Source organism: Trichosurus vulpecula, chromosome 2 (genome assembly GCF_011100635.1).
Source record: "Trichosurus vulpecula isolate mTriVul1 chromosome 2, mTriVul1.pri, whole genome shotgun sequence".
Lineage (NCBI taxonomy): Eukaryota > Metazoa > Chordata > Mammalia > Diprotodontia > Phalangeridae > Trichosurus > Trichosurus vulpecula.
Window position 1 is genome coordinate 375,087,025 of NC_050574.1, and position 19,063 is coordinate 375,106,087.

At 37.2% G+C, this 19,063-nt stretch overlaps 1 protein-coding gene across 2 annotated transcripts in view; it reads left to right on the forward strand.

The window, feature by feature from the left end:
* LOC118835857 (amyloid beta precursor protein) overlaps positions 1-18,813 on the forward strand; it is a 178,875-nt gene extending 160,062 nt beyond the window's left edge. For both annotated transcript variants that reach the window (XM_036743138.1, XM_036743137.1), the window contains 4 exons: positions 5,311-5,364; positions 9,397-9,497; positions 10,921-11,067; positions 17,819-18,813. In XM_036743138.1, the coding sequence (XP_036599033.1) occupies positions 5,311-5,364; positions 9,397-9,497; positions 10,921-11,067; positions 17,819-17,920 (404 nt within the window). In that variant the 3' untranslated portion in view covers positions 17,921-18,813. The remainder of the gene's footprint in view (positions 1-5,310; positions 5,365-9,396; positions 9,498-10,920; positions 11,068-17,818) is intronic.
* The last annotated feature ends 250 nt before the right edge of the window (positions 18,814-19,063 follow it).

The following is a 19,063-nucleotide window of genomic DNA, read 5'->3' on the forward strand; positions in this document are numbered from 1 at the left end:
GGGAAAATGGGAAGAAATTGAATGTATCTTATAAATGGGATGGACTAGAAGAGCATATAATCGGGGGGAAGGGCTGGGGGAATTGACATCTCAGAAGGTTTACTCTTACTGGAACGAAGGAAAAAACAATTGAACACAAACTGCCAGAAATTGGTATACAAGTTAATGTTGCTGAAGAGGAGGATGGGCCTGGGGGGAGTGCTCCTGACTCTAAATGTCAGGTTCCAACCTTTCAGAAACCGTCTTTGATAAAACAGTGCCACGCTAGGAAGGGGAGAGGGCCCCCTTATTTAGTCGCTTCTTGGGTCTAGTAGGTATGGAATTCTTTTTTTCTTTTTTTTTCTTTTTTTTCATAATTCTACCTGTCCCCTTTCAGGACTTCCTCAGTCTTTCCCTGTTGCAGAGTTACTGAGGCCTTTGAATCTTTGCTCCCTCTGTACATCATGGGGAAACAGCTCAGGGCCCCCCTTAATTGACAGGCCCCCTTTTCTCCGCATTGATTTGGAAAGTTTCTTCCTAGAATAGACCCCAGGGACCAAGAGATGGTATTGATAGGATGTGCTTTGCTTTCTGATTGCACGGGGGAGTTGAAATTATTGTTACATAAGTTTCGAGATCCCCTAGAAGAAAAGAAATATCCTACGTACGTTGATAGTAATTCTAAGTTCCTGTATAAAGATGAAGAAGGGTCATTATCCAACCCCTGTGAAAGGTGGTAACACCTGAGGCAGAAGCATCTTCTCCTCTCCCTCCTCACCCCATCCCAGCATGCAAGTTAAGCTAGTTATATATCTAAAAGCCAAGGGTGATGTTCCCAAGACTTTACTGGAGGTGGGAGTGGGAATTAAGGGGAGAGAGTGTGGCTAAAGCTCAGACTGCTTAGTGATTGATGACCTCAGTCCATATTGACCTGGCTTCCTGTTCCTTTATGGGCTATCTACATGGAGTCGGGGTTCTTCAGATTTTGTTCATGTCCCATGAGTCTCCACACTCTGGCCTGCCGAGCAGACTTACTTCCAAATGGAGAATAGGGGGACCTTGTCAGCAGACTGAATGCTTAGTCTTATTGAGTATCATTTCTATATTATAGCTAAATAAACCTTTATGTTAACTGTTCAATGACCTGTGAACGTCCCATTTCATTCCAGTATTGGTCCTAAACTGCCAAGGGACTGGCCAGAGTAAGAATCAGCCCACCACACCCACAAAACCAAACAGAGCAAGAAGGAGGGGAGGGGGGAATAGAAATTGCATTCAAAATAACTATAGATTAGATCAATGGCAATAAGAGAGGGATCTCTGGAGGGGAGGGTGAGGGAATAGGCTGTAGGGGGCTATCAAAGGGTGTTAAGATGTATGGGAATGGGAGGATAGGGAAGGGATCCTTGGAGGGGAGTAGGCAAGTAATAGATGTGCAGGTAGAAGTAAAGTAGAGGAAGCAGGAGGGATAGGAAAAAAATATGCACAAACATAGAAACAAAGATCAGGCGTAGAATTTGTTTGGGAAAGTATATCCCTCTATATGTATGTACATATATATATATGAATCTATCTATGGCTATAGAGAAATAGATCCATACTTAATTGTAGCCTTGGGTGAGGAAGGAGGGGACGTAAAAAAAAAGAACAGTCAGAAAGTGTATAGCCAAGAACAAAAGAAAACTTAAAAGGAAGCAAAGGAAAGGTGGCCAGCTCTCAACACAGCATGTAGTATTTACATGCAGGCTTTCTTGAAATGAAAATTTATTGTTACATATTTTGAATCCTCTCTTATGTTCTGCTGTGCACATGACATGCTTTTTCTTTTCCTAGGTTCCAATATTTAAATTTATGATATGTTTTTGTTCCTTTTCTCTGTTCTGTATTTGTGCTCTGGTGTTTGAGTCTAAAATAATTTTTTTAAAAAAAAGAAGCTAAAAAAAATACTACAGAATTGAGAAAATATCTAGTAGGACCAGGGAGTCCACTTAACTAGACATAAGTATAAATTAACCTGAATACAGTAACAAAATGCCCCTTGTAGAAAGAAAAGAAGACTTAAGTGATTGAAGAGACGTTAATTCCTCATTGTTGGACATGCAGATATAAGAAAAATGACAATCCTACCTCTGGTATCCCCCTCCAGGAGCTATCTCCTCAACTTACCCTCATGGTGGATTGAATCCCCTGAGGGCAGGTGGTGCCCTCTGGTTCTGCCCTCATACATCTAATTGTTCATAAATTCCCTGTGATGTTTCTTTGTCAAAGTCAGCAAGTAGATTCAGTTACCCCAAAGAAAAGTCATTTTTCTAAGACTTGCATAGTAAGAACAGTATCTACACAACATTCCCTCCTTAAACCTGTATTGCAGTCTCCCATAAACATAGCAGACAGCCATGCCAGGTATCCCAGTGGATAGAGCACTGGGCCTGGAGTCAGGCAGGCTTGAGTTTGAATCTGGCCTCAGATTAGCCGTGTGGCCCTGGACAAGTCACTTGACCTCTGTTCGGCTTTGTTTCCTCACTTATAAAATGGGGATCACAATAACACCTACCTCCCAGGTTGTTGTAAGGATCAAATGAGATATTTGTAAAGCACTGCCTGGCACACAGGAGGTATTTAATAAATATTTGTCCGTTTACTTACCATTCATGCTTAGTACTCTTAAATTTCTTTTTAGTGGACCATTTAGAACAAGCTAGTAAGTATCTGAGGCAGGAATCGAATTCAAGTCTTCCTGATTCCAGGCCCAGCGCTCTATCCACTATGCCACCTAGCTGCTTTGGACCGTATTAAGAATCATTTCACACTTGGAAAGAAATTGCAAGGAACTACTGTAGTTTCTGGTGAAAGAAGACCTTTATAAAATGACAGTGAAATGTCATCTGAAAACCCTGCCTTTGACAGACCCATTATTGTGCTATAGCAGTGTGTGTGTGTGTGTGTGTGTGTGTGTGTACACATATACATATATCATAGTGCATTGAAAGCACTTTTAGGTAATAATTTTGACCCTCTCAGAAAGGAATGTCAATTAAGTTGTCATAGCTGTCATCAAATTATTTGTAATACCTCAGCGTACATTTCAACTGCTTGCTTATCTTCTTAAATAATAATTATACCAACAAGACTTTGAGGTTTTCAAAGCACTTTACATATATTTCTTTTGATCCCCGTGATGTTCTTATAAGGTAGATGCCATTATCATCCTCACTATATAGATGCACAAACTGAAGCTGAGAGGCTAAGTGACTCACCCGGTGTCCCAAAGCTAATAAGGGTCTAAAGAAAAATTGTGACTCTTGTCTCCTTGACTTCAGGAATGGAAGGGGATCTCAGAAGGAAGTCACTAGCCATAGGAGAGACCAAGGATGGGGTTTGAGCATAGATGTTTAAAGGGATAGAGTCATGGAAACCTGGAAATAGATGTAAGAACTGATGCAGTTAAATGATCAAAACCAGGAGAATTGTAAAGGAAAACAACTTTGAAAGATTTTTACGAACTCTGACCAATGCAATAACCAGTCATAACTTCAGAAGATAAGTGATTTAGTGCCGCCTCTTGGCAGAGAGGTATGTATTGTGGGTGCAAAACAAGTAGTGGATTTTTAAATATGACAAATGTTTGTTCTGTTCAAACATACTTATTTGTTGCAAGGGAGGGCTTATTTTGTGGGGAAGAGAATTCTGATCTTGCAGAGAAGAAGCAGTTAGGCAGACTTACAATGGCAGAGTAGCAGGAAGAGGGATAGCCCACCACCTCCACCAAACATCCTCCGCAAAGATCTAGAAAATGCACCAGACAGAATTCTGATTGGGAAATCCAAGGAAAAAAATCACAGTAAGACATTTTTTAGCCATTTAGGGAGAGAGGCAGAGAGGTTTGAGGACACTAGGGACAGGATTTGGCCAGGAGTGTGCCACATGTAGAACATTACAATTCCCAGGAGCTAAAAAAGAACTGATACTAGGCACTAGGGCAGGAAGAGATCCTAGCACAGGGTAGAGCGTGAGTGCCATCTGGTGGATCTCTCACCTACTACCCAGCTCTGAATCAGACTGGGGAGGTAGGGGGATCTGCATGTAGGAAGAGTGACTAAAGGGCACTAGCTGTGTACTGAACAAGAAACAGAAGCTTGCACATGCCTATCCTTAACTGTGAAAGCAACAGAAGGATGTAAGAAGACAGAAGCTCAGGCCAGGCATAAATATTATAAAGTCCAAAGTCACAAAGTAGGCTAGATGAATGAGCAAACCCAAAATGACACCCACTGTAAAGAGCTATTGACTAGGAAGTTAAAGACATAAATCCAGAAGAAGAAAATGACTCAAAAACATTTATCAGGAAAACCTCATCGAAAAATGCAATTTGGACACAAATCCAACCAGAATTCCTGGAGAGTTAAAGTAAGATTAAAAAAGAGAGAGCTTTTTAAAAAGCATTTTAAAAACCAAATGAGAATGCTAGAGGAAAAGTTGGTCCAGAAGGGGGAATTAGTGCTATGGGAGAAAGGTATGGAAAGAGAATTAGCAGTTTGCAACAAAACCTTACCCTAGAAAATAACTCCTTGAAAATTAGAATTTGTCAAATAGAAGCGAATGACTCCAGTTAATATAAAAAAAATACTTAAAAAACAACCAAAGTTAAAAGACTGAAAAAATAAAAGAAAATGTGAATTATCTCATGGCCAAAACAATTGACCTGGAAACAAATTGAGCAAGGAGAGATAATTTAAGAATCATTTAGACTACTTAAAAGTCATGACCAAAAAAAGAACGTAGTTCTCACATTTCAAGAAATAACAAAAGATACTGCCCAATCATCTTAGAACAATGGACAAAATTTAAAGAACTCATCAGTCACCTCCCGAAAGAAACATTGAAATAAAACTCCTAGGAATATGATAGCCAAAACCTAGAATTCCTGGGTCAGAGAAGAAGTACTTCAGGCAGCCAGAAAGTTCATAGGTGATTGTCTAAATTTATATGATAGAACTGGCTGTCATCGAGGTTTAAAACTAGGCTATTTTATGTCTCATTTTTAATCAAAATCTGAGAAATTATTCAAATAAGCAGAGAAGAAAATCTTGTCTCTGATCCCAGTTCTGTGGTTACCACACTGACCTATTGTTTTAGATGGAATTATATGATGTGGTGGTCTTTCCTTTCCTTTATTTTTAAGATTAACTTAGTATAAATCTTTTCAGCTGTTGCTCTTTCCAGTTTGTTTATGGGTCTTGCTTTCCCTCTTTTACTCATAGGGCAATTGACTTAGCATCTTTGTGTTTTTATTTTGTTTGTTTTTTCATGTGTCTTGCTTCCTGTGCCAAGTTGAGCCTGTTGATGCCCGCCCTGCTGCTGACCGAGGACTAACAACTCGACCAGGTATTTAACTTGCTTTACTTGATCAACCTTCTCTGAGCATGCTGTATGATCTGCTTAGGCTGAGGAGACCTTTATTTCCTTATTATAACCTTCTATAAAGCAATATCTCTTGTTAATTTTAGAGAGGATTCAATAATTTTACAGTGCCATTGAAGCCTTTTTCCTAATCTCAAGGCCAAAATTAATAAAAATTGTCTAATCACTTTTTCTTCTCCTTGTCATGGTTTTCCCCAGCCAATAATTAAGCAGTATTTCTTTTATGTATTTATATGATTTTTAATTTATCGACTAAAACAAGCATTTCCATAACATAGTATAGTAAAAAAGTGATTGCACATGAAATTGCAAATCTTTTATGTACAACTTGCTATTCCTTTTAAATACATAATAAAATTATCATGTAAATTTTTTTTAACTTTTTTTTTTCTTCCCTCCCTCCCCCTGCCCTAGAGATGGCTACCATTAGACATAGATAGATAGACAGACAGATAGACAGAGACATGCACATGTAAAATCATTCTATGTTTACTTCCATTTATCAGTTCTTTCTCTGGATGCAAATAGTGTTCATATGTCCTTTGTAGTTAATTTGGGTATTTATAATAGCCGAAATGACTTATTCACTCAAAGTTCTTAAAACAATATTGCTATTACTGTTGGTTCTGCTAATTTTGCTCTTCATTATTTCATGCAAGGTGTATCTGTGTTTTTCTAAGATCATCAAGCTTATGATTTCTTATAGCACAGTAGTAAAATTGCCTGAGGTTTCCCTTCGAACAAATGGCTAACTGTAGCAACTATTTTAAAAATTATTATGAGGAAGAGTATGAGTATATAGTAGGGAAGGGAGAGGAAGAATGGGGGAAATTATGTTATACGAGATACACAAGGAAGGGTTTTATACAGTGAAGGGAAAAATGTGATGGGGGGTGGGGTTGGCAGTGCTTGAAACTTATTGTCATCAGAACTGGTTCAAGGAAAGAATATATGTATACACACAGTTGGGTAAAGAAGTTCATCTTACCTAACAGGTAAGTAGGAGGGGAAGGAGGTAACAAAAAGCAGAATTCATTTGAAGGAACAACAGGTCAAGAATATCAAGGCAATCAATGAAAAAAATGTGAAGGAGAGGGACCTGGTAGTACTAGGATCTCAAATTTTACTACAAAGCTATAATCATTAAAAATAATTTGGTACCGGATGTAACATCCCACAAATTTTGTGATATCATCTTATTGTTATAACTCTCTTTAGTGAAAGCAAAGCAAATAGGCACAGTAACGTGGTATTTGATAAACCCAAAGATCCCAGCTCATCGGGCAAGAAATCGCAGTTTGACAAAAACTGCTGGGAAAACTGGAAAATAGTCTGGCAGAAACTAGACATAGGCCATTATCTCATACTGTATACCATGGTAAATTCAAAATGAGACCAAGATTTAGACATAAAGTATGAAAGTTCTTGTACAAAAAAAAATGTAGTTAAAATTAGAAGAAAAACAAGAAACAGGAGGGAGAATTTTCAGCAAGGTTCTCTGATAATGGTTTCTTTCTCAAATATATAAGGAATAGAACCAAATTTATAAAAATAAGAGCCATTCCCCAATTGATAAATAGTCAAAGGATATGAATGACCTGCCTATCGATAAGGTGCCCTTCTGTGCTTAGCTACTTCTCTCACCAAGGTCATGCCTGAAGCCTTTCAAGAAACTACCAAGTAAAATAGACTGTGGCAAAGCCCTTGTTCCTCCGGCATAGTCTGTGAGAACTTAGCATCACCATCATTCTATGATGCAAAGCATCAGAGTAGGGTTTGAGAAGGTCAGGAGAGTTGTTAAATTACAAAATCTGTTATTTGAATAGAAACATTCTGTTTAAGTTTTCAAAAGAAGAAATCAGTGCTATTAATAATTATATTAAAAATGAATAATAATATATTAAAAATATATAATTATATTAATTTATATTAAATCACTAATAATTAGAGAAATGCAAATTAAAACAACTTTGAAGTTCTCACACCCATCAAAGTGACTAAAATGACAAATGCTGGAGGGGATATGGGAAAATAGGTGATGCATCGTTGATGGATCTGTGAACCAATCCAGCTGTTCTGGATAACAATTTGAAGCTATACCCCAAAATCTATAAAACCGTGCATACCCTTTGACCCAGCAGTACTACTACTAGCTCTATATCCCAAAGAGATCAAAGAAAAAGGAAAAGTAGCCATATATACAAAAATATTTATAGCAGCTCTTTTTCTGGTAGTGAAGAATTTGAAACTGAGGAGATGACTATCAATTGGGAAATCACTGGACAAGTTAAGGTTAATGTGATGGAATAGTATTGTGCTGTAAGAAAGGGAATAGTTCCAGAAAAACCTGGGAAAACCTTCATGAAATGATGCAAAGTGAAGTGAGTAGAACCAGGAAAAGAGTTTAAACAATAACAGCAATATTGCAAAGATAATCACTTGTGAAGGATTTAGTAACGCTTACCAATACAGGGATCCACCATGGTTACAAAGGACTCATTATGCAAAATGTTAACCACTTCTAGATAGAGTTGATCAACTCAGGGTACAGATTAAAGTATAATTTTTTTTCTCTTTTTCTTTCTTTTTCTTGGAATGTAACAAATATTTTTTGCATGGCTTCATATGTATAGCGGGTATTGTAATTCTTGCCTTAAAAAAATTAAAAGATAGACCTTTGTTTCATGATGAAACCTGGAATCAAAGGCAATCCAGTGTACTTTCCTCCTCCTGTTCAGTTCTGGGCCCAGCTCATTGTCCCTTTGCAATTTTTGTCCAAAGAGGTATGTTCTATTCTGACCAACCAACTGCATTTCGTATTCTTGAAAATAAGTCAATAAATATTTTCTTGACTGAGTATGAATCTCAGGAAGCTCTGAAATGTTCTGGGGTTTGGTTGCAGTCAGCACCATTTGTCATCCACAAATTTAAGTATCTAGAAGACTTCACCGTATGTGAGGAACTACTTCTCCATAGAATTTCTCTGCTACAAAAGTTAACTCATAAGTTGCAAATATTTTCAGGGTAGTTTCTTTGCAAAATACCTGTCATGAACGCCACAAGATGATATAACCATGTACCATAAAAATAACAATTGGGTTTTTTTTCCCTCTGCATTGTGAGGATAATTGGGGGTGATACAATATAGCTCCTATAGTGGTCTGTCCGTTTTTTGGTCACTGGACCAGGATCCCTACCTTTAGAGTATAAACAGCTAAGCAAAAATTGTGTGGTTCTTACCATATTCTTCCCCTTTTTTTCGCTACTTTATCACAGAAATAGAAGATCTTCTCACATGAGACAGAGGACTATATTGTATTTTTCTCTTACATTAGCTTTCATGGCCAAAGAATTCATCACCGAGTGAACTACCTATTGGTGATGGGCCTTTCTGTGCTTACCTAGTTCTCTCACCAAGACTGTACTTGGAGCCTTTCAAGTAGATTGTGGCAGAGCTCATCCTTCTCTGGCATAGTTTTCAAGAACTCAGCATCACCATCATGATATAGTGAAGCACCAGAGTAGGACTTGTGAAGGTCAGGAGAGTTGTTAAATTATAAATTCTGTTAGTTGAATAAAAGCGTTCTCAAAAAGGTTACTTTCTAACTCTTTGCTGAGCTAATTATGCTCTCAGGTAAATAAAACTCTACGAGAATATTTAGCTCAGTGAACTTTGATTTTTTCAAAGACTTTGCTACTTATTCTCATGAATATACTTTAATGTGATAGGAACAAACCTCCAAAATGGGCTTGTTCGGTTGTTGTTCAGGCATTTAGTCGTATCTGACTCTTCGTGACCCTGTGGACCATACTGTGCGTAGGATTTTCTTGGTAAACATACTGTAGTGGCTTGCCATTTTCTTCTCTGGTTAAATAATACTCAACTTTAATATCCTTTACCCAAAGAGAAAATATGGAAATACCTACAATGGACTAAATAACATCCCCCTAAACAATAACAATTTTAGTATATTGTTTAATTATGATCCAATACAGGTTCTGGATTGACAAACATTAAAACAGAGGAGATCTCAGAAGTGAAGATGGATGCGGAGTTCCGACATGATTCAGGATATGAAGTGCATCATCAAAAATTGGTAAGTGCAATAATATGGCTTTTGTTTTAAACCTTTTGCTTTAAATATCATTCTACAATAGCAGATATTCCTTTTATCCGTATAGCAGTAGTGCAGTGATCTTAATCTGTGCCAAAAATTGACTTTAGAATAATCTTGAAATCATAAGGCATTGTACTAAAAGGGTAGAGGAAAATTGGATTCTGCAATGGAATAAGAAACAGTCTTTATGAGTGGAGAAAAACATTTTCATTACCTTTCGCTCTTTTTCAGAGCCATATTTGTCCCAATGAAGGCTACACATATGTTTCCCTGTGTAAGCACTGTCACACAGCTCTGATCACGGTCATTCCCCAGGCGTTCCAGCATCCCCCCCCCCCACCCCGAGGCTTTCCAATCTCCCTGGTTCTTTCTAGGAGACTGAGGGGAGTCCTTTGGTCTTATAGCATCTTGTACCTTGCAGGTTATGTCTCTGGCCAATCTGTGGTCTTATTGGAAGGCTACCTGTTTGTTTGTCTGCCTTGGCACTGGCTTTGCTGACTTTTTGTGCAGTTTGGGGGTGGAAAAAAAATCATTACATTTTCTCATGGGATTTCCTCATCATTATTTGATCTGGTACATGTTTCAGATTTTGCTGGAGTAGTTTGTAGGAGCTGACTAGAAACTCCCAAATTGACTTTTAAATTTTCTTTTTTAATGTTTTTTACCAATATCTTTTAATATTGCCTAAATTTCCTCCTGTATCCTCTTAAATTTCCTTCCTTTCCACCAACAGCCATCCCTTATAACTTTTTTTTCTTTTTTAAAGAAAAAGGAAGAAAAAAAAATGCAAAACCGACCAATACACCAAAAACTCTGGCAGCCTATGCAATGTACCATACTCATCAACCTTTCCTCTTTGCAAAGGAGTAGGGGACACATCTTGTCATAGCTCTTTGGATCCAAGCTTGTTCTTTATAACATTGCAACATTCATCTTTTATAGTCTTGTGGTTGTTCTTTTCTTTTATATTGTTGTAGTTTTGTATATTGTTTTCTTTGCTTTAGTTTATACAAGTCTCTCCACGCTTCTTAGTGTTCGTCGTTTCTTACAACACAGTATTATTTCATTACATTCATGTACCACAGTTTGTTTAGCCATTCCCTAATCAATTTTCATTTACTTTATTTGCAGTTTTCTGCTGCTACAGAAAGTGCTGCTATAAATATCAGAATAGATTTTCAGGAATCCCTGAGGAAGCAGCAAATTTGGGGTAATTCTGTAGACTGAAATTATCACTCCTGGCCAAAAAAAAAGACTCCTTCAATAATAATTAGGTCCTGAAGTAACCAAGAAATGTAGAAGAAATGAACATTTCATTAGGCAGATGACTGTGACATAAAATGTTTGGTTATGTAGGTAAAACTGTCTTCAGCGCTAATAAATCTTTTTGTTTGTTTTCAAGGTATTCTTTGCTGAAGATATGAGTTCAAACAAAGGCGCGATCATTGGACTCATGGTGGGTGGCATTGTCATTGCAACAGTCATTGTCTTTACCTTGGTGATGCTGAGGAAGAAACAGTATACATCTATCCACCATGGTGTAGTAGAGGTAAGTAAAATCAGTTGTGTATTTGCCAAATGGTCATTAAGGAATGGGTACAAAGGAACAGTGAAATCATACATAGCCTAAAAACCACCTCAGTACAAAAGGCACCAAAATTTCAATTCAAGTCAGTTCAGCATTTACTAATAAATGGTCATGAATTATTTTATTAACAAAATTTTGCATTTGTTAATTAAAGATACGTAAGCAACTGTATTTAGCCTTTTATTCAACAAATATTTATCAGGCACCTGTGAAATATAAAATAGCATACCTAATACAGACCCACGATGATGTCCCTCAGTTTCCTCTCTTGAAAAATGAAATCATTGGATTCAGGGGCCTCTGAAGTCCCTTCCAGCTTAGATCCATAATACCTCTTCCCCTTCATAGACTCTAGTCAGATTCCACCCAGATAAATTTTGGCTCAAAAATAAAATTATGTAGAAGCCTTCAAATAATCATAATTTAATTTATCAAGCATTTTAACATGTACTGTGTTTTGTACTAGTCACTGAGGATAGACAAATATAAAACAGTACCTGTGCCTAAAGAAGCTTATGTTCTTCTGGGGATTGCAACCTGTTCACAAGAAAATAAATGCAATATATTTTGAAGGATTCCCCCTAAAAACTGAGAGAGTTAAAAAAAGGCTTCATTGAGAAGATAGGACCTAAGCTTGGCCTTGAAAGAAGAAGAAGAAGGATTATGAGACATAGATATGAGAGAGCGCATGGGGGACAGCTTGTGTCCTTTTACCCAGAGATAAAACACAGAAGGTTAAATTCAGGTAACAGCTTTCAGGCTGAAGCCAAATTCTCAAGGACCTTAAGCACCATGCTAAGGAATATGTCTTTTATCCTAGAAATAATAAGCTCCTGAAGGTTTTTGAACAGGGGAATTAAATGATGAGACCCGTGCCTTAGAAAGGTTCCATTGGCAGCTGTAGGAGGTTAGATGGCAGAAGAGGAAGTAGGAAGAAGGGCCACCAAGGGTAAGAAGTTTATTACCACAATGCAGGCAAAAAACCATGAGGAGCTGAGCTGATGGCTGTTCATAATAAAAAAAGGGAAATACTATACAGAAATGTTTGATATGAATGAGGAGAGAGGTTTTGCCATCACCGGAATCAATTTTCCTCATGTTTTTAATGTTATTACAACCTCATCCGCCCTTTTATCTCTTTTCTAAGAAGTACACTCATAAATTTGATTTGATTTATTGGCTTTTATGTCAAACCAGACAACACATAATAATGGCAGTTTTCACTGAAATTTTTAAAATCAAAGGTGTCTTCCAGCGTTTCACTGAAAGCGCCATATGCAAACAGCTCTGCATGGAAGAATTATGTGAAAGAATCATGTTATTGGGGATCTCATTTAGAGACTTTGAATATTATTTTTATCCTCCCACTTTTACCTTCAGTGCTTAAAGTAAGCAGTAAATACTGCTACAGTGTAATTAAGGATCTAAAGGATTTTTGTCCTGATTACCGGCCCATTACCATAACAAATTATGAAAAAATAAATGCTAGTACTTTCTAGGTAAACACAAAGATGATGAAAATAATTCATGCAGGTCCAGCTGTGTGTATGTATGTGTATATGTTACTAGTTTAGATAAAAATTCAGTTTTGCTAAATCAGTAACCCTAAGAGATGATTAGTGAAATAATGAAAAGGATACCATAAGATGGATTATAACGATTCCTTAAAATCGATAGTCCTCCTAGAGCATTTTAAACGATTTACAGAAGACCAATTGGCACACCTTTCCCAGCTCATTAATAAAATTCTTGGATCTGGCAAAGGTCTCACATGTTTTCCCACCCAACATTTGTATTTTACAGTTAAGGAAACTTGAGTCTCTAATGTCACATAGCAAGGCAAAAACAGAACTGGGACTAGAATCTCAATTGGGTCTGGGCTACTAGCCCCATGTTGCCAGCCAGTTAAACTTCTCAGTAGCCACCTAGGAAATGTGATGCCACCGACTCTTGAACAGAAATCATTGTGGACGATTAAGCCCATGGGTAGTCTTCAGATGTCATTTTACTCAACATTTAAAATCTACTAGAGAATATCCCAATCTGTCACCCAGATGTGATTATGCTAATGAGAAACAAAACAAATGAAACAAGTAGAAGGTAGGCAGAAGAAGCAAGAAACTTGGGTGTTGTCTAAATTACTAAGCAGTAAATAATCAAGAATTGTGATAAAATTGAAAAGACCCCACTTTTCTCATGCTGTGGTTTTTGAACCCGTTTATCCTTTCAAATTTATGCCAGCTATGCCTCTTGCATAAGAACTGCTTCCTATTTGTTCTGTTCATTCCTTTTTCATTTTTAACCGATAGTTCATAGGAACGACAGTATAATTAGAACAGTAAATCAGTGCATGACTGGACAGTAATGAACAGCCTTCTTTGTTCTTGTTTTCCAGTCCAGGAAATAAACGGGGAATTTTCTAATTTGAAATATTACACATGTACAAATCTAGTCTGTTGTTCAGTAGTGTCTGAGTCTTTGTGACCCCATTTAGGGTTTTCTTGGCAAAGATACTGGAATGGTTTGCCATCTCCTTCCCCAGCTCATTTTACAGGAAACGGAGGCAAAGAGAATTAAGTGACTTGCCTAAGATCGTAAGACTAGTATCTGAGGTCAGATTTGAATTCGGGCCTTCCCGACTCCAGGCCCAGTGCTCTCTTCACTAGCTGCCCCCTAGTTCGTTATACATCTCAGTAAATTACAGAGCTGTCTGTTGGTTTATTTGTTTGTGGAAGTGAGAAAAAAAGCAACTCTCCTTCCCTTCAGTTGTTTCAGGCACAAAGGAATCTGTCTTGGTTCTTCTAAAGCACACCATCTCTGCTCTTCCTGAATATAGAAGAGTTCTAAGTTCGTTCTGATGGGGACTTGAAGGAAGGTGGAATCACAGGTGGCCTCAGCAGGGTTCCCTTTCCACTCTCCCACCACCACTCCTCCTGTTCCAGCTGAGCACAGGACAATATAGTAGTGATGTACAGAACGATATTTCCAAATGGAACACAGTCTGGATTGTTGTTGGAATGATTGGGTTCATGGTTCACTAGAAAAATAAAACAACTGAATGGACAATATTTATAAAAATGGTGACTTCCACCTGGCGATTTATGATTTCAAGAGAGAAGCCTGCCCTTCTCTAGTAGCAGTAGCGATGTAACAATGGGAAGTGGGAATAAGGAGCCTGGGGAAAATAAGACTGAAGGCCACACAAGACTAGCTTAAGATAGAAGTACCTGAATTAAACATCATCCTCTGAGGACATTATTGTATACTAGAGTTGACTTCAGAGGCTGAAAAGATGATCTGTGAAATTCCCAGATGTTCTCCTACTCTTGATGAATGTAGGTTATTATTCACAACTGTTAACATTCATGTGCTTTCCAGAAGAGATACAAATACAATATTCTGTCAGAAAGACATCATTATTCTTCCTTTCTGAATTTTGAAAATAGGTGTGTTCTCTATCACCCCAGCAAGAAAATAATAAAAAATCAAAACAGTCCTCCGTCTGTGATGTAGCACTAATAAAGTGTTTCAGAGCATATAAAAATAGCTCGTTGAGACGATCTCTTCCAGAAAGACAGATTAGATTCAGTAATATGAATTTGTATTAGATCTCCAAATCCTTTAATGATGGCCTTTTTAACTATCAAGTTGTTGCTAATTACACAAATGCCAATTAAAGCAAGGTGACCTCATTTGTTGACTTCAAAGCAGATCAAAAGTAAGTGGAAAAGATGGGAAAGGATTTGTGACTAAATTGTTCCCTTATGCAAAATGATATTTAGAGCAGACTGTGCTGTTGCCCCATAAGACAAATCAAGTTATGAAGTGGACCATTTTACTCTGAGGAAATGAGTCAGAGAACTTTGGTCAGCTTTAACAAGAAGATAGGAGTGGGAGAATTTCAAGACTACATGCTGCCCATTTATCAGATATATACTTAATAATTTGAACAAGTAATGAGGGAAATGGGCAGGTAGGTGGCACAGTTGATAGAGTGCTGGGCCTGGAGTCAGGAAAACTCATCTTCCTGAGCTCAAATCTGGCCTCAGACACTTACTAGCTGTGTGACCCTGGGCATATCACTTAACCCTGCTTACCTCAGTTTCCTTACCTATAAAATAAGCTGGAGAAGGAAAAGCAAACCACTCTAGTATCTTTGCCAAGAAAACCCAAAATGGGGTCGTGAAGAGTCGGACACAACTGAACAACAGTAATAGGGGAAATGGTTTTGACTAAAGCTGTATGACTAAAAAGGATAGGGAGCAATCCACGTCAGCAGTGCCCCAGTTACATCTGGAGTTAGTCTCTGTGATAGTTACAACACCATCCTTCCTTACAGTTGCCACCTTCTAAAAGCAGACACGTAATGTGCTGGCCCTTGGGCTAAGCCTATAGGATAACTAGTCCTCATCTAAAGTTAAGAAATATAGAGACGTATTTGTAATTCTGTGCATAAGTTTTTCTTCAGTATTTTTTGGCTCCATTCTATTCAGAGTATGGGATAGACCTAATTCCATCCCATACTAGCCGTGTTTCAGTGGATGTACTCTCATTTGGTTTTTGCCGTATTTTATTTTCACCCTAGGAAATGTGAACTTGAGGGCAGATCCCATAGACTTTTCTGTGAATGATAAGTAAATAGGCTATGGATTTGGAGTCAGATGGGCTTGATTCCAATCCTAATTCTTTTATTTAGATTGAGCAAGTCACTTAACCTACATTAAGTTAACTTAGCCTTTGTGTGATGAAGCCATTGACTTTGCCATGAATGTCAAAAGTAGAAAGAAATGTATATCAAAATAGACAGAACAGCACTTGTGGCAGTTTAAAAAAAATTAAACTAAAATAGGAACCTGTCAGTAGTAGAAATGGATGAATAAATTGTGGGAATATGAAATACAATTGCAACTATAAGGAATTCAGAAAAGCGCAGGAAAGTTTGTTAGAATGCATGTAGAGTAAATGGTAGTAGGGCACCAACAACTATAACATAAGTGAAAACAGCACTAAAAAGTTCTGGTTAACTACAGTGACCAATCTTGATCCAGGAATACGTATTATGAAAACACATGTACATGACTATAAATGTAAAATGTTGCATATTCTATGACAATTTTGTTTAATTGTTTTTCTTTGTTACATGGCCAAGTTCATCAATTGGGAGGCAGTTGTATATCAAGAAATTAATGTGGTTTAAAAAGAAAAGACATTAATAAAACCTTAATAAGATAAAATGAATAAGTTAATTATCTTTAAGTGCCTCTAGATTTGTAACCTAAGTAAAAATCAAGTGACTTAAGTCACTTCTCCCCTGTAACAGAAAAGGAAATCATAGGATCACAGCTTTAGAGTTAGAAGGACCTTCAGGATCCTCAGGTCCAACCCTCTCATTTTATAGTTCATGAAACAGAGCCCAGAGAGGTTAAGTAACTTGCACAGTGTCACATAAGTAAAGTAGCCAGGCTTCAAACCCAGGTCCTCTGACTCTAGATCCAGCACCCTCTCCACTTCACCACATGTTGAATCAATAAAATACCTGCTTATGAGAGTTCATATGTAAGGAGACTATTTCTACAACATGCATGATAAAAAATGCAGTTACTAAAACAAATGTACATTTTCTTAAGGAACAGATGCTGTTTTTATATAGGGGTACCTATTTCATTTAAAGAATTTAATAAACATGCTTTAAATTTTAAAGGCAGACCATAACCTATTGTTTCTATTCGTCTTCAGTTATCTTCAAGAGAGAAGTAAAAATAATTTAGAAGCCCTGAGAGTGAATATTCTGTTTATTAAGCTCCTATCTTTAAAAAAAAAAAAAAAGGACAAGAGTTACAAGAGACTGAGTGTTACAGCTGTTGCTTCACGTGTTAAATCTAAACATCCACATTGACCCTGAAATTCTGCTTTGGATATTTAATTTGATACAGTACCATTGTACAGTAATCAAAAAAAAAAAAGACACTGATCTCTGGAAGAGCAAGAAGTCAAAGTGTGTTTCTGGAGTCCTCCCCAGAGAACTTATTAGGCAGAAAGCCTTATAAACATTAGCACCATTCTCAACCAGAAGGTGCTTTGGCTTCACTTGAATAATATTGACTAAGATTCTCTGAGATAAGTTAAAGTAAATATAGTAAGAACCGACTGTAAGATTGAGCACTTAATCATACAGTCTTGGTTCTCACCAGCAATCAGGACATGATGGAATTTCCCAGAGAACCCTTAGATTCAATCTAGTCACAGTGTTTTATCACAACTAGCAGTATGATTAGTAAGAAATGCCCAGAAGGTGCCAATATTTAAAGAGAATGATCTTTGGTACGTCTTATGAGCTTAGACAAGCAGTTAGGGAAAAGAAGGCATATTCCCAATAGGTGCCGTTTACAACTACTGGTCTAGTAACAGATTGTTTTAGGTGAATGAGGAGTCGTGGTATAGAGCGCCACCTGGTGGCCATAAAATAGAGCCACTCAACCTACTCCAGAGGTCACCTTCAGCCAAGGGAGATTCAGCCCATCAACTTATGAAAGTGTGCAGACTAACAGAAAAGAACCTTGTTAGGCGATTTTGAATGGCGTAGTATAGACATGCTGTTCCATGGACGTATGAAAGGTATCACTAAGTCATTTTCCTTTTGCATTACGCATACGTGTTGGTTGCAGGAATAAAGCCCATTAGTGACCCAAGTCTCATTTGTGTGCCCTTCCAGATTGATGCTGCAGTTACCCCAGAGGAGCGCCACCTTTCCAAGATGCAGCAAAATGGCTACGAAAATCCAACTTACAAGTTCTTTGAACAGATGCAGAACTAGACCCATATTATGTCGGACAGCAACGTGATTGCTTCTCTGCCCATCAGTGTTCATTTATAGAATATTGTGGAAAGGAAAAAAAAAACTCCCAGTTTTATTATTTCCTCATTATACTCTTCTGACAGCTGTGCTGTAACATAATTAGATGCCTGAATATGAATTAATGCAAATCAGTAACATTCTCTTTATTTACATTGCAGCCTTTAAACTACATTATTAATGAATGGTTTTGTGTGATATAAAGATTTTAGCTGTACTCAACTAATGCATGAATAGATTCTCTACCTGATTATTTATTATGTAGCTCTATAGCCAGTTGCATATTATTCTTGTGCTTTGTGACGAAATATTAAGTCCTAAATGAAATATGCTTTAAGATTCAAGGGGAGGGGATGCTTTTTATTTATGTTGAACTTTAGCTGCTTTTATTTGCTGGGGTTTTTTTTCCTTATCACTATGCATTTAAAAGCAAAACTATACTTTTTTTTAAAGTATTCCAAATGATGAGTTAGTCTTTTTTTTTTCTTCCGTAGTTGCATTTTGTTGTACAGATTATTGCCTCTGCTATATTAGTGATATAGAATTCATGAGAATACATATTTGTTTCTTTGTGCCTGTTTTATGTGCACATTTTAGACATTAAAAGTTGAAGCTTTTCTCCTTTCCTACACCTTGCCCCCATATTTTATTTGCTCTTAAAAGAAAAAAAAAAGATAAATCTGTTGGTTTTGAGCACTTTCCTATTGGGGGTTAGGAATCTGAGGGGATATAGCCTGCTGTTCTCAAATTACCAGGAATTACCCAAAAATTTCTGCAAGATGATTGTACAGAATCATTGCTTATGAATCAATTGCTTTATACACAGTGTTACATAAATAAATTGAGTAAAATAACACTGGGCCAGAGTTTTATTTGAACTATGTAAACAAGCAGTTGTTATTAAAATTAACTTCTTAAGATGAGAGGCAGTGAGTTTCCTGGTTGACTAATCTCATTCTATTCATTATTTCAAAAAATTAGATAAAATATATAGAGAGAAAAGGCCTGATTGGACAAATGCAGATGCTTGAGAGAAAAATGATCAAAAGTTCCATTGATTACTTACTGCTGCCAGTCACTGAATTAGTGATGCAGAGATGATTA